The sequence below is a fragment of the Notamacropus eugenii genome, chromosome 5, assembly GCF_028372415.1.
Source record: "Notamacropus eugenii isolate mMacEug1 chromosome 5, mMacEug1.pri_v2, whole genome shotgun sequence".
Classification (NCBI taxonomy): domain Eukaryota; kingdom Metazoa; phylum Chordata; class Mammalia; order Diprotodontia; family Macropodidae; genus Notamacropus; species Notamacropus eugenii.
Window position 1 is genome coordinate 69,367,027 of NC_092876.1, and position 14,567 is coordinate 69,381,593.

General features: G+C 44.3%; 1 protein-coding gene across 1 annotated transcript; it reads left to right on the forward strand.

Moving 5' to 3' along the window:
- Positions 1-1,854: 1,854 nt before the first annotated feature.
- Positions 1,855-5,517, forward strand: ATP5IF1 (ATP synthase inhibitory factor subunit 1). Its single transcript, XM_072609566.1, has 3 exons — positions 1,855-2,152; positions 2,244-2,350; positions 5,229-5,517. Exons 1-3 carry the CDS (start codon positions 2,054-2,056, stop codon positions 5,371-5,373), a joined length of 351 nt encoding a protein of 116 aa, XP_072465667.1. The 5' UTR covers positions 1,855-2,053; the 3' UTR covers positions 5,374-5,517.
- The last annotated feature ends 9,050 nt before the right edge of the window (positions 5,518-14,567 follow it).

Here is a 14,567-nt window from a genome sequence, read left to right on the forward strand (position 1 = left end):
TTCCATATATAGTCTGTTTTTCCATAGTCATTTGCATGTTGTCTAGCCCTTTCAACTGCTCTCCTTGAGAACAGATTGTCTTTTACTATTCTTTGTATCTCCAGTGATTAGTACAATGCCTGGTACATAGCAGTTGCTTAATCAATGTTTATTGACTGACATTACCTTGTTTCCTCTAAGACTTAGCTCAGGCACTACTTCCTATATGAAATTTTTCCTGATTCTTCCCTCCCCCAATAATTCTTTATTATGGATATGTTACCTATGTGTACTTTCCTAAGAAGGATGCAAGCCCCTTGGAGGCTGACTGGCTTATTTTTCACCTTTGTATCCCTACTACCAATTACAGTATCTTGCCCAGAAGTGCTTAATCATTTTTTAGATTAATTGAGGGTGCGATCTGATTCAATGAAGAATTTCCAGTTTCCCTATCAATTTGTATAAAAATCTTTGCACTGGAAATCACAGAGTTACAGCTCAAACTGATATCAGAGACCATCTAATCCAACCCTTCATTTGATAAAAATCAGGAACTGAGGCACAGATCAGTTAAGTGACTTGCAACGGGTCACACAGCTAGTAAGTATCTAAAGGAAGACATTAAAACCAGGTCTATTCTGATTTCATATCTTATCTACTACAAGTGGATAGCAAACTAACAAAATATATTTATGGCCAAAAATAATTTCCCAATGGGTAAATATGTGGTTAAAGGGTATAATCCAAGTTTTACAAAAAGTGATTCCCAACTGTTAATAAACATATGAAAGATTCTTTAAAAACCTCTAATAAGGCAAATGCAAACAAACTTTTCTGAAGTTTAACCTCACAATCAACAAATTGGCAATGACCAAGGACGGAAGTGGGGCAGCTAGGTTTTCACACTGGATAAAAGTGCCAGGCCTGGAGTCAAGAAGACTCATCTTCCTGAGATTATGACTTCAGACCTTTACTAGCCGTGTGACCCTGGGCAAGTCACTTAACCCAGCTTACCTCAGTTTCCTTATCAGTTAAATGAGCTGGAGAAAGAAGTGTAAAACCACTCCAGTATCTTTGCCAATAAAACCTCAAAATGGAATCATGAAGAGTTAGACTAGCGAAAACTGAACAACCGTCACAAAGATGGAAACAGTGTTTGGAGGTTTTGGAGAAAGGCGCTACCCTGTTGATCAATATTTGAATTGGAAATACCATATTGGAAAGCAATTTGGAGTTTTCAAAGCCTTTGATCCTGAGGTCCTACTGAGAGAGAAGAAAAAGGAGCGAAGGAAGGAGGGAGGGGAAAGAGGGGAGGGTTGTTCATCTTCGTCCAAGTCTTTGTGACCTCTGGACCACCATAGCAAGTCAATGTTGTCCACGGGGTTTTCTTGGCAAAGATATTAGAGTGGTTGGCCATTCCCTTCCCGAGAGGATTAAGGCAAACAAGGGGTTAAGTGACTTGTCCGAGGCCACACAGCTAGTCAGTGTCTGAGGTTGGGAACTTCTGGTCCTGCTGACTCCAGGCACAGTGCGCTGTCCACTCAACCACCTGTAGGAAGGAAGGCAGGAAGCAAGACAGCCTTTCTCCCTTGGGACAACGGACGGTTCTCTGGGAAGGTGCGCGGGAAAGGAACGTTTGGGAATAAGGAGATATTAAAACAAAAGTTATCAATTTTTTTTAATTAAAAGAATGCTCAGCTTCCAACTTGTCCCCAACTTGTTCCACCTGCCAGGTTCCCATCGAGTCCTGATTGGTGCAAATGCCCACCCTCTCCCTGCCTCGCCCCTCCTCACCCTTCCCCCTCTCATCAACAACCCCAGAGCGCGTCCGCAGAGCCCTTGTTCTTGATTGGCTGCAGTTTGGCTCCGCCCCTCATTCCGGAGTCGCAGTTGAAGACCAGAACCCCGCCCCTTCCCGATTCGGATTCGCCGCTCTCCTGCGCACTTCGGCCCCCGCGCAAGGGATTGGCTACGCCTGTTGTGCCGGGAGGGTGACGTCAACGCGTAGGCCCGACATCGCTGAAGGTCTCGAGGCAGCCAAAGGGTGGGGGTTGCGGTGGCTGGAGCAGCTAGCATGGCGTGTACTGCAGTGGCTGCGACGCGACTTGGACTAGGCCTGTGGGGCGCCAGAACCATGCAGGCCCGGGGCTACAACTTGGACTACCCCCGCCAGGTACTGCGAGCCTTCCCCAGCCGCTCGGCCCGGCCCGACCGGCCCAGCCCGGCCTCGCTCACTCCTCTTTCCCCGCCTCTTGTCTCCACAGTTCGGCAGCAACCCTGCCGACGAATCGAGCGGCAGTTCCGGTGCCATCCGGGAGGCTGGTGGGGCTTTTGGCCAGAGGGAGAAGGCCGAGGAGGACCGGTACTTCCGGTGAGGACCGAACCCATTCCCTCCCCTCCCCCAGGGGCCAGCCCATCCTGGTACCCCCGAATTCCCTCTGTCTCCCCTTAGACCCTGGGCCACCCAATCCAGCCAGCTCCCCGGGGGCTCCTCCTATCCCCCCTTATCTTTGAATTCTCCACTTCCCGTGGGACCCACATCTGGAGGAAGAGATCCTATGCTGAAGCCCACCCCGACCTGGGTGGGACAGTGGATACAAAGTAACCGTCCTGCAGACTAATATTGGAGGGAGGGGGAGGGGGGGAAGCACATGGAGACTCCGCCGCCCAAGCCTCTCCCCTTTGACTTTTCTAGGATTCTGACTTTTGGCCTCCAGGTTCCTCAGCCCCGCCCATCCAGAGGTTAAGCCTCCCAGATTCTGGTGGGCCTGTCAAGATCACAGGCCTCCCTTCTTATAGGCCTTGAAGTCTTGGTGGGCACAGCTTTTAGGTCTCTGGCATCTCTACCCAGCAAGGAAAGCCCCTAGGTTCAGTTTGGGAGGTGGTTTGGTGAGGTTGAAAGGGCAGTGGAGTTAGAATCAAAGGATCAGCTTTTAAATCTTGGCCCTGCTGTTTCTATGTGTGTGACCTTGAGCAAATTACCTTCCCTCTAGGTTTTCTTATCTGTAAAGATGAGAGGGTTAAACAAATGATTTTAAGGTCCCTTCTCAGTTTTCAGTTTTGTTGTTCTCATCTATGCCACAGTCTAGCCCTTTTGGCAAATATCTGACAAGCTTTGTCAGCTACCGCCCCTTAAGTTACGAAAAGATAGCACTGCAGACTGGCAAACAGTATTCAGCAACAGCTTCTCAAGCAAGGCCCAGCACAGAAATGGAGAACTGGACAGGACCAGTCATTTTATTTTACAAACAGGCCCATAAAGATGAATGCTAACCGAGGTTACATGCATGCATGCATCCTTTCTCCCCAAAAGAAGGGAATTAATATTCTTTTCCTGAGTTTACTCCTGGCTGTGCCCACAGTACCTCCTCACTGTTGAGTTAGGCCTGTGTTCTTTAACTAGAATAGGTTCTGAGCCAGAATCAAGTAGGTATCTACCTAGGCTGATTAAGGCTACAGTTAAGAATAATTATTGTTCTATTTTTATAAAAGCCATAAAGGTCCATTCCACTTGGCATGCAGGCATTTATTTTGTGATGAACTAAATTTCTTGGATTTAAGTCTTAAAGCCTCTAGTAGATACTGGTCCAATTTTAAAAGCTTACCTAGAGCTTAGTGATGTAATGGATAGCGTGTTACCCTCAGAGTGAGGGGCTCAGGTCCTATGTGTGACCTCAGAACTTCTCTGTAACAGGGATTCTGAGATGCAGGATTCCTGAACTTGTTTTTTAAATATTTTATGACTAAATTGGTTTCTTTTTGAAGCCTGTATATTTTATACACTTAAAAGTATCCTGAGAAGGGGATCCATAAGCTTCATCAGATTGCTAGAGGGGTTTCTGACAAAAAAGATTTAAGTATTCCTGCTCCAACACTATATACTGCAGAACAGTTGCCAGTCTCCTTACCTGGAGTTCCTAGGATAGTGAACTCATTTTCAAAACTGCCATCCTACCTCCCTAGAAAAAAATACCCAAAACCTGGGGCACACAGATATTTCCTGTTCTGTCTTAGGAATAAGACAAGTAGAGCTTGTCAAGCAGGGCTTACATTTCTACTCTAGCATATCCTAAGGTTTAGAAGGGGCAGCTAGGTGGCACCATGGATAAAGTGATGGACCTGGAATCAGGAGACTCATCTGAGTTCAAGTACAGTCTCAGGCACTTACTAGCTGTGGGACCATGGCCATCTGTAAAATGGGTTAGAGAAGGAAATGGCAAACCCAGTGGGGTCACAGACAGTCGGACATGACTGAAAAAACTGAGCAAAAAGGTTTAGAGAACCCTTTTCTCATAAGCCTGTGAAGATTGTACAGTACATCTTTTATTTGTCCATAACTCCCACTGAAGTCCTTTGGTAGCTGGTCATCAGGGTGCTGGAGTGATTCTATGGCTGTGATAGGCACAAGCTCTAGCTACAACATCTTCTGAGTTTGGCCTTCCTTCAGTCTAGTCCCCTCAATCTCACTTTTCAACATATTTTATTGATACTATTTTATTCACCTTCCAGTTCCTCCCCTTCTACCCTTCTCAAAGGCTATCTTTACATCAAAGCTAGTTTACACTCAGTTTTAGTGATTTGTCACTCTTCTCAGGACTAGTGATATTTTAATAGAGACCACCAAGAGGAATGAAACCTTAATGGTAGAATTTGAAAGGATGTCCCATGTTTGTGTTAATAGAATCTTCTTCTCCATCCCGGTAAGGAAATGACACTGAGTTCTTGAAGGCTTTTCAAATAGTGCTTAATTCTGGGTAGGTCATACCAAGCTAGAGAAGTGTTTAAAGGCTATACTTCATGACAGACTGTCTGCCCAAAGACCAGAAACTTGAGTTCATTACTGGAAGATTGGACATCAGGTGATAAACTTTGTAGGCTGCTATAAATCATGAAGATCATTTGGTAAGACACAGAGAGACTCTGACTTAGATGGGTGGAGGGATTACCCACACCAATGCAATCAAAGATCCTTAAGTGACCTCAAGGTAAGGAAAATGCATGAGACAGCTCTGGAGCCCTTCAAATCACAGGGTAAAGCAAGGCCCACCTTTATCATGCATGCACTGGATGGCCATAGGATTTTAGAGTTTGGAGAGACCTTTCTTCTAATAGAGAAAGAATAGTCAACAGGAGGATGCAAGAAAGGGACAAACTTGCTCCTGCTGTGTAAGTACTTGAGGCTGCATACAGGATGTGGTGCCCTGAGGTGAGGATTGGGGGTCCAACATAGAGCTGGTGTGTAATTGTAGAGAGAAGAGCCTACAGCAACTGGCTTCCCTGAAGAAACACCATCAGGAAGAAATTAAGCACCATGAGAAGGAGATACAACGCCTGCAGAAAGAAATTGAGCGTCACAAGAACAAGATTAAAAACCTGAAAGATGATCATGATTAAGCTGACTTTCTTCTTCAGTGATCAGCCCTAATCTCTCTATGGAATGATTGTCCACTACTTGTGTGCCCGATGTGACATACTCTCTAGCTTAATGTACTTTTTGCTGTGTATTGCAACCAAGTGGTAATAAACTGTGATCACTGATTTCTTCTAGGTGCCTTCTTATGCTATGAAGAGCAGTTACCCTGGAGACATGGTCATAAGTGTTTTTAGGTGGTTGGGATGAGGATTAGTGCTCTGTAGTGCTGATAATCAATGCCTGATTTTTCTAATCCATGATTCCTTACTAAATTGACTGTTAAAGTAAATGTGCTAACTCAAGCGAAGAGCAATTATTGAGCACCTACTGTGGGTCAGGCATTCTGCTAAGTGCTGAGCATACAAGTGTTAATAGTCACTGCACTCAAGCTTATTTTCTGACAGATTAGCTCCAATTTATTTTCATTTATATCATGTCTTCATGTTCCCCCCCCATTAAACTGTGAGCTCCTTGTGACTAGGGACTGGGTTTTGCCCCCTTTTTTGGTGTCTTAGCATGGTGCCTGGCACAGTTGGCACTTAATATATGCTTGTTGAGTTAGTTTGTCCAGGGAGACATGTACACATATATTGAAGGATGTACAGAATATATGCACAAGATGAATATGAGACAGTTTGGGGGGGAAACCACCAACATCTGGGGGATTAGGGAGGTGGTTCCTGAGCTGGGTTTTAAAGGGGTAGGAGGAATTCCAAGAGGCAGAGATGAGGAAAAAGAGTAGGTCAGGTCTAGGGGGGCTGTGATTGGGAAAGCATAGAGATAAGGTGGATGGTTGTGTAAGGAGCAGCAGATGGGCCAGGATAGCTGGGCCAGAACCAAAAAACTAGACTGTAGATGTGTCAGGGACAGGTTATGAAGAGCTTTAAATGCCAGAGGAGCTTATGTTTGATCCCAATAATAGACACAAAGAGGGTTGTGGCCAGGCCTGTGCGACCTGTGCTTTAGGAAAATCAGCTGCTACGTGGAGGTTACCTTGGAGTGTGTAGAGACAAGACAGACCAATCAGAAGACTACTGAAAGTTGTCCAGGCAGAAGATGAAGTATTGGGTGTGTGGTGAAGAGTTAAGGATACCACTAAGATAATTGTGAAGATGGTGGTACCCTCCAGTAATTTAGAAGAGGGGAGGGTTAGGGAAAAGTTGATGACTTAACTTAGACATGTTGAGTTTGAGATGTCCCTCTCTTGGATAGGTACTGTTAACTGGAAGGTAGTTAAAGGAGACTGATACCTGAGATGTTGTGAAAGTAGGAGTTACAAGATGGGAAGTGTGGAGTGAGAATGAGCAATCAAGGGCGATACCAAGATCAAAAACCTAGGTGACCAGTAGGATCATGGTAATTAGGAAATTTCAAAGAGGGAAGTGGGTCTGAGAAGCCTGTGGAACATTCAGTTTAAGATTCCTGAGGATGCTTAGGAAACTGACTAGGGCCAAATAAATCAATCTAGGTGTAATCCAAGTAGAGGAACCCCTGGGAGCAGATAAGGTCACCAAAAGAGGGAAGGCCCAGGGGAGAACCTTGAGGTACATCCATAGTTAGTGCATGTGACATGGTAATGAGCTAACAGGGGACTAAGAGAGAACAGATGTGTAGGAGGAGAGCTAAGGGAACAAAAAGAGGAGAGAGGATCCAGGAGTCAGCAGAGACAGATGAATGAAGACCAAGAAAAGACTACCATGTCAGTATCTGTAAGGAAGAAGGTTTTTATTCCTTGGAACCCAGGCATACATTTGTATTAGCCCTTTTAAAATGTACAGAAGTCTTTGTCAAATGCATTCTCATTTGATCCTCCCAATGACCTTGTACTTGTAGGTTGCACAAATCTTATCCCTGTAGTAGAGATGAGGACTTCTGGGAGATAGAGTGATTTTACCAAGCTCAGACCTCTGGTAAATGGTGAAGTTGGGCCTTGGAAACTAGTCTCAAAGGGCAGTAACATCACGTCAAGAGCAGTGTACTTGAAGTCAGAAAAGACCTGAGTTTGTGACTGGCAATTGGCAGAGCCAAGACTCAAAACAAGGGTCTTGGGCTCTTCAGGCCAGTGCTTTTCCCATTACACACATATGTATGTTGAAGCACAAAGTACTTGGATGTTATTTGTGATTGAGGTGATCAGAGAAGGTAGTATTTAATCATAGCCATGAAGAATGGGTAAAATATCAAGGAAAATTGCTGTTTGTCCTAAGGCCAACATCCCCCACTGCGTCCTGGGCCATTTCCAGTGGTCCAGACCAAGAAGGGTTGGAGAATAGGTACAAAGGTACAGAATCCCTTTCCTCTCCTTTGAATTCATTCAATTCTTGTTTATTACCCAGTCAAGACTCCTGTGATTATTGTCTCCAGACCTTCAAGACTCCTTTTCTCCTTCAATGAGTTCAGTTCCTGCCTCAGTCTCCTACCCTTACTCCGAGGGCCTCTCCATACATATTGCTACTTCCATAAAAAACCCTAACTTCCTCACTCGTCAGTAACTCATTTCCCATGACTTGTTCTGCTCCACACAAAGATGGTCATGCCTTTGACCTTATCATCATCCTCAAGTGTGCTACATGCATGTTTATGAACTCTGAAATTCTCATAACTGATCACAGTGCTGTCATTCTACCTCTCCCTCCACCTTGCAACCCCAAATCCCGTTTTTCATCCTCACTGATTCCCAAATAATCTACCCCCTCAGTTCCTTCCCACACCATTGACCTTGCACTGGTTACTGTCTCTTCCTTTGCCCATCTGGCCCCTCAGTGAAGCAGTTTAATGCTGCATTGCCCTCTCAAATCCCTTGCCCCTTTATCCTGTCAAAGATCTTGCCCTGCCAAACCCCAACCTTGAATTACTTTCATTGTGTGCTGTCTTTATACCTAATTCACTGAACAAAGCTGGAGAAAATCATCAAACTGATACTGACTAGTTTTGTTACAAATTATGTTATGTAATCTGGACTGGGCCTTCACAGGGGCAAGGCATTCCTGTTACACCTCCCTAATTAATCCACCACAATGGCTTTCCAAACCTTGACTTCTCAAATTTCCCATGGCTTCCTCTTCACCCTCTGAGCTGAGAACCTTGCCTCAATTTACTGAAAAGATTGAAGCCATTTATAGAGCACTCCTCCCCTTTTCCTCATCTCATATAGATGCCTTCTGCCACTATCTCCTCCATCCCTGATTCATGTGAAGAGGTAGTCCCTTTTACCCAGGAAAATTACATACCCAAGTAATCCCATTCCATCCAGTCTTCTGTAGCAATCACCCCCTCTGTAATCCCTATTTCTGTCATCTTCAGTGTCTCCCTGTCTAATGGACTTTCCATTTTCACACACACACACGCCTTGTCCAATCAGTTGTTAAAATCTCTGACATATGCCCCCTTCTCTGACATTACTGGTTGGTCTCTGGAAAGTCTCTTCCCACTCCAAACCATCTTCCATTCAACAGAAAGAAACTGCTCTTTCTAAAGTGCAGGTCTCATTACATCTGATTACGTCACCCTCTTACTCAATATAACCCTATTACATGTAGGATCAAATCTAAATTTTTTGGTTTGGTTTTTAAATCCCTTCATAACCTGGCTTCTTCCTACCTTCTCACACCACTGTCATCATCACTACCTTCATACCTTATAAGCCACTGACACTGGTCACCTTGTTTCTTAAAACAACCCTAAAGATTTTCACTGGCTGCCTCCCATGCCTGGAACTCTCTCCACCTTCATCCCTGACATAGTTCAAGACTCACTTAAAGTTTGCCCTTCTTCCAAAAGACCTTCCCAGTCCTCCTTAATCTCAGTTCCTTCTGAGACTACTCCTAATTTATCTTCTATCTACTTTGTACATAATTGTTTACAAGCTGTCTTCTGCCATTTGACTGAACTCCTTTTTAGAACAGATATTTTGTTAGTTTGCCTTTCTTTGCTTCCCCAGCACTTAGGCACATAGTAGGCACTTGGTAAATGCTAGTGGGCTGATTGACTTTAGGAAAGATGAGTAGTCTACTTGGTGAGGTATGCTATAAGGAAGAAAGACAACTGGCAGGATGGGTAGAAAGACTCTCTCATTTTGTTCTGTCCAATTCATCCCTTCCGTTTGTCCCTTTCCTCTCTATTTCATTTCTTTTGCCTTTTTTCCAATTCATCAAAATCAGTCCCAGCCTTATTAAAGCTCAGAAGTTATTATACATGGAAGCACAGGAGCAAGTGATCTCCAGGAGAGGAATCCTGCAAAGTCTGGGAACTGAAGGCATCAAGCTGGAGGAGCAGGTTAGAAGGAAAAAGGAAAGGAATGGAAAGATAAAGGAAGAGAATGGAAAGGTACAGGAATCAATTGGTACCCAGGAAAGTGTCACAGACAGGTACCAGGAATTTGTCCCTTAGCACAGTGCCAACAAGAAAAGAACCCAGTGCATAGTCATGCAACCACCTCCCACCCTATTAAAATGCTAGTTGTTTTCAGTTGTATCTGATGCTTTGAGACCCAATTTGGGGTTTTCTTGGCAAAGATATTTGAGTGGTTTCCTTCTGCAGTTCATTTTACAGATGAGGAAACTGAGGCAAACAGAGTGAAGTGACTTGCCCAGGGTCACACAGTTACTAAGTGTCTGAGGCTGGATTTAAACTTTCTGACTCCAAGCCCAGCACTCTATCCACTGACACCTAGCTACCTACAATGCATGTGGGGAGTGAGGCTGGAGGAGGAGGTGGTGCCAGTGCTGTTCTTAACTAGCTATTGCTCACTCTTGGCTGACCACATGGAAAACACAGAAGGGTGGATGGGAAGAAGGGTTTCTCAGAAGTACTTGTACTTCAGGTCATCTGCATTGCTCCTCCAGCCAGAAAGTAAGTCAAGAACTTGTTTTTCAGTTTGAAGCCCTGGTCTGAGAAGAGGGCACCAAATCTTTTCTGCAAGTTATCATGGGGATGGTCCTTGAAACTCACTTTTGTCTTGCTGCAATGTCATCGTGACCAGACTAAATTTTCTCACTTGGAGTTCCTGCGTCCTTAAAAACTTTGTTGACCTGGTCAATCTCTGATTTCCCTGGTTATAGTGGCTTCTACATTAACTGCTCTGCAAATATACAGTCCACTGACCACATATCTATTGCAGTGAAATTATTTCTTAGCTCCCATTAATAGCTCTGGGGCCTGGTACCACAGGGTTACCACCATCAGCATGTATGTTTTTAATGGGCCAACCCCAAATCATTTTAAAATGGCCCGCTGAGGAGCACATTGGAGGTCTTCAGGTCCTGGTCTATAGGTACTTAATTCCATTGACTTTGTCACAAGTTACCATGTTCTGAAGACTCTACTACTGTTCGTTGTCATGTAGATTGACCACCTCCAGCTGTGTCTTGATAAATGAGAAGCCATGAGGCTATGGAAAGCACCAAAGAAACCTGTCCTCAGATCCAGCCCCACCCCTAACTTGCTGTGATACCTTGGAAAAGGCTTCAATGTCTTCACTTGCAAAATGAGTGGACTAGGTAGTAGCCTACGTTTGAAAATACTGAAGTTGAGCTAATTTCATTGATTTGGAGAACTGGTTTTTCCCTGTACTGTTACAGCTCACTCATCCCATCCATGCCTGTCTGTCTTCTGTCCAGATCGTCCCATAGAGTGAGCCACAGGAAGTCCACCCAACATGTCCAATGACTTCATTGATTTCTCCTGACATTGGAAAGATACGATTAGAGTTAACTTGTCAGTTATAAAGTGTTTCGAATGATCTCATTTGTTTCTCAGAACATCCTGTGAGTTAATGCAACTTTTATCTCAGTTTTATACAGAAGGAAACAGGTCCAGAATAAATAAATGACTTGCCTCTCTTCACACAGTTTATAAATAGCAGAGCAAAGACTTTCTAGGTCTTCTTCAAATCTAGTTTTCTTTCTTTCAATGCCAGGATGATTAAAATGGTTTCTCAGCCCTATTGATTCTAGGGAAGCTAGGTGGTACAGTGGATAGATTGCCAGGCCTAAGGTCAAGAAGACCTAGGTTCAAATCTGGCCTTAGATAACTAGCTGTGTGTCCCTGGGCAAGTCACTTCACCCTGTTTGCCTCAGTTTCCTCATCTGTAAAATGAGCTGGAGAAGGAAATGGCAAATCACTCCAGTATCTCTGCCAAGAAAACCCAAATGGGGTCATAAAGAGTTGGCACAACTTAAAAACAACTGAATAACATCAACAAATAGCTATTAAAACTGAGATCTCTGTTAAACATAATCTCATTGTCAGCTAGGAGTCGGTTGGCCACATTAGACAATTTCCCACTTGATGACAAAAACCAGTCTAGTTTGGCATGGAATTGACTGATGGATGGACCATCAGTCAACAGCCTACCCTCTTTAATTTTCCTCAGCTGTCCCCTCATCCCACTTCTATCAAGAGGGAGAAAGAGCTGCTCATTGTCTTGTCTGGTATAGGTAGGCTACTGAAGCCTATACCTATCAGAAAACATTAAAAGGCAGAACCCCAAGGACATAAAGATCATCCTTTCCCCACCCTTGTAAGAAGCCTTTGGTTTAGCCCCTGTAACCAAGTCAGAAATTGGTCTAGGCCTATCAGCTTCCTGGAGCTATTCCCAGAGGTTAGCTATTGGCTGCCAGACAAATCCCACCCATCTCCCTTTTAATTGGCCACCAGTCAACATATAAAAGGGAGCCTGTTGCTGAGCAAAAAGAGAAAAAAAGCTGGCAAAAGGAATGGTTTAAGGTAGTATTCTTGATCAGTTCGGGTCCACCTGACACTGCCAAGGCCGAGAAGAAGGTGTGATGGACCTGTTTTGAAGACTTCTGGAGATGCTTGCAAAGGTATTGACCCTCCCTTAGGGTTTCCCCACTTTGAAAAGTTCCCTATTACTGGATTTAATTAGAAAGATAGTTGTTCACATCTCTGAGTCTCTGTTTTTCTTATCTGTCAAATGAGGGGTATGGACTAGATGACCCCAAGGGGGGATCAGAGCAGCACTAGTACAGTCATCTAGCATGAACAGGGAAAGCCAAGGAAATTCAGCAAAGTGCAGAGAGGGGAAGCAGCAGTATCTGAGGATGTTCAGGGAATGCTGTTGCCTTGGGAGGATCCAGCCTGGGAGAAGGGGATCCTGCTGGTGAGTAGGACTCCTCATGGGAATAACAAGAGGAGGGGGTATTGTCTTGGGAAGGAGAAAGAATGCAGGGAAGATTTTTTTTTTAAAAATTAAGGGAATGTGTGGGCATATCTTGGGAATTAGAAAATGTTGATGGGGAGGAACCCAAAGGGATAAAGGTTACTGACCTTGGGAAGAGATGTCAGGTTGTCAGGGCATTGTGTTACAATGGGGCACAACCCTGAATTAGGAGTCTAGATATTGCTTACCAATAATGCTTTGTATGACTTGGGAAAAGTCTGCCCCCATCCCAGCCCCTTCTCTGTTCCTCAGTTACTCTAGGAAGTTGCCTAAGATGACCATCTTGGTTGGCCATATTTTGCCCAGAAGCAGAGCCATCCTCAGAGCTAATGGTTGGACTTCACAGCTGGTCACCACTGACAGGTTGATCCAAATTCTGTGAATCAGGCTGTTTGGGAAGAGAGGCACTGTGGCCAGAATGCCTGCTCTCTGACCGGAGGAGCTGGGTTCAAATTCTGGTTGTACCATTTCTAGCTCTGTGATGTTGTGCACATTGCAACCCCTTTGAGGGCTCCACTTTCATGCCCTATACCTTGAGGGTGCACAAAAGAAACTCAAAGATACCTTCTTTCTCTGGTACTACTTTGAGCTGTAGCAGCGTGTGCCCAGCAGAGGGCACTGTCAGCTAATGCAGATTCAAACAGGTCTTTTCCCTTCCAATTGCTAGGGTCCGTTTTAGACTCATTGGAGTGGCTTCAGCCACTTCAAGCCTTTGCCATCTTACCGGCCTCACTGTGTGGAAGGAAATGCATCCCCTTAGCATAGACAGATGTGCACAGTTCTTGTGCTGGGGCTTGTTTTTAGATTTCTGGGTCTAGTATATTTCTCAAACTGGAGTCCCCCTGACTTGGGAATCATACCTCGGACCACTGACTTGAGAATTCCTGGAGAATGAGTGATTGAGACTGCTCTTTTATTGCTCGGAAAAGGGAGGGAGTGAAGGCTGAAAAGTCCGATGAACTGATTGCTTCAAACAGGCTTGAAGAGGCACACCTAGATTTCTTTATATGAGCTTTTTCAAATCAAAATGCCCATTAAATTCAAAGATTATTTATTGAGTTCCCATGCAGAGGGAGACACAGTAGTGACACAGCATGTAGTGAAATCAGAAAAAGCATTGGATTTGAGAAGCAGTCTACATTCTTATCCCAGCTCTAGTATTTCCTGTGTGACCTTGGGCCAACCACTTTATCTCTGAACCTTAGTATACTGACCTATAAAAGGGGTATAATAGTTGCACCACCAACCTAAGGCTTTTGTGTGAGCAAAAGAAAAAAAATGAGATTTTTGATTACAAAGTACATTAGTTATATATTAAGTGCTATATGAATGTTATTTGTTGCTGTTATATATTGGAGATCAATGAGACACGATCCCTGCCATGGAGTCTCAGGGGGAAAGATGTTGATACTAAGTGCAAATATAAGGCAGTAGGCAATAAGTACCATGGTAACAGTAGATGGTGCTGTGGGAGTAGGGAGGGGAGAGACAGAGACAGGGAGGCAGAGATAGAGAGAAAGAGAGATTACCTGCCTGGGGGTGAGGTGTCCTTGAAGCTGACCCTTAAAGGATAGTGAGATTTCAACAGACAGCTCTAGGGAATGGAGGAAGGGAATGGGGGGGAAGAGGGAGGAGAGGTTGCTAGCTGTTGTTGCAGGGAAATGGGAAAGTGTGTTTGGAAATGTCCACTAGTATAGTTTGGCTGGAGCACAGAGCTCAAAGGGAAGCTGTATATGCCTTGAAACACCAATATCATATATAAAGTTGTAGCAGAAATATCAATACATCTGTACTCAGAGAACCTGGGTTCAAATCCTAACTGCTGCTCTCATTGGGTGACTTAGACAAGTCACTTAATCTCCCTCATTCTCAGTTCCCTTATCTGAAAATGAAATTAAATGACTACCAAGGTCTCTTGGAGCTCTCAATTCGTTGTATAAGATTGGAAAAGGAGTTTGGAGCCATTTGTGGAGGGTATTAAATGGCAGGATTTGG

Coding starts and splice junctions, on each gene's coding strand:
- ATP5IF1 (XM_072609566.1), top strand. CDS start 2,054: ATGGCGTGTACTGCAGTGGCTGCGACGCGACTTGGACTAGGCCTGTGG. Junction 2,153..2,243: donor ACTTGGACTACCCCCGCCAG/GTACTGCGAGCC, acceptor TTGTCTCCACAG/TTCGGCAGCAACCCTGCCGA. Junction 2,351..5,228: donor GAGGAGGACCGGTACTTCCG/GTGAGGACCGAA, acceptor GTGTAATTGTAG/AGAGAAGAGCCTACAGCAAC.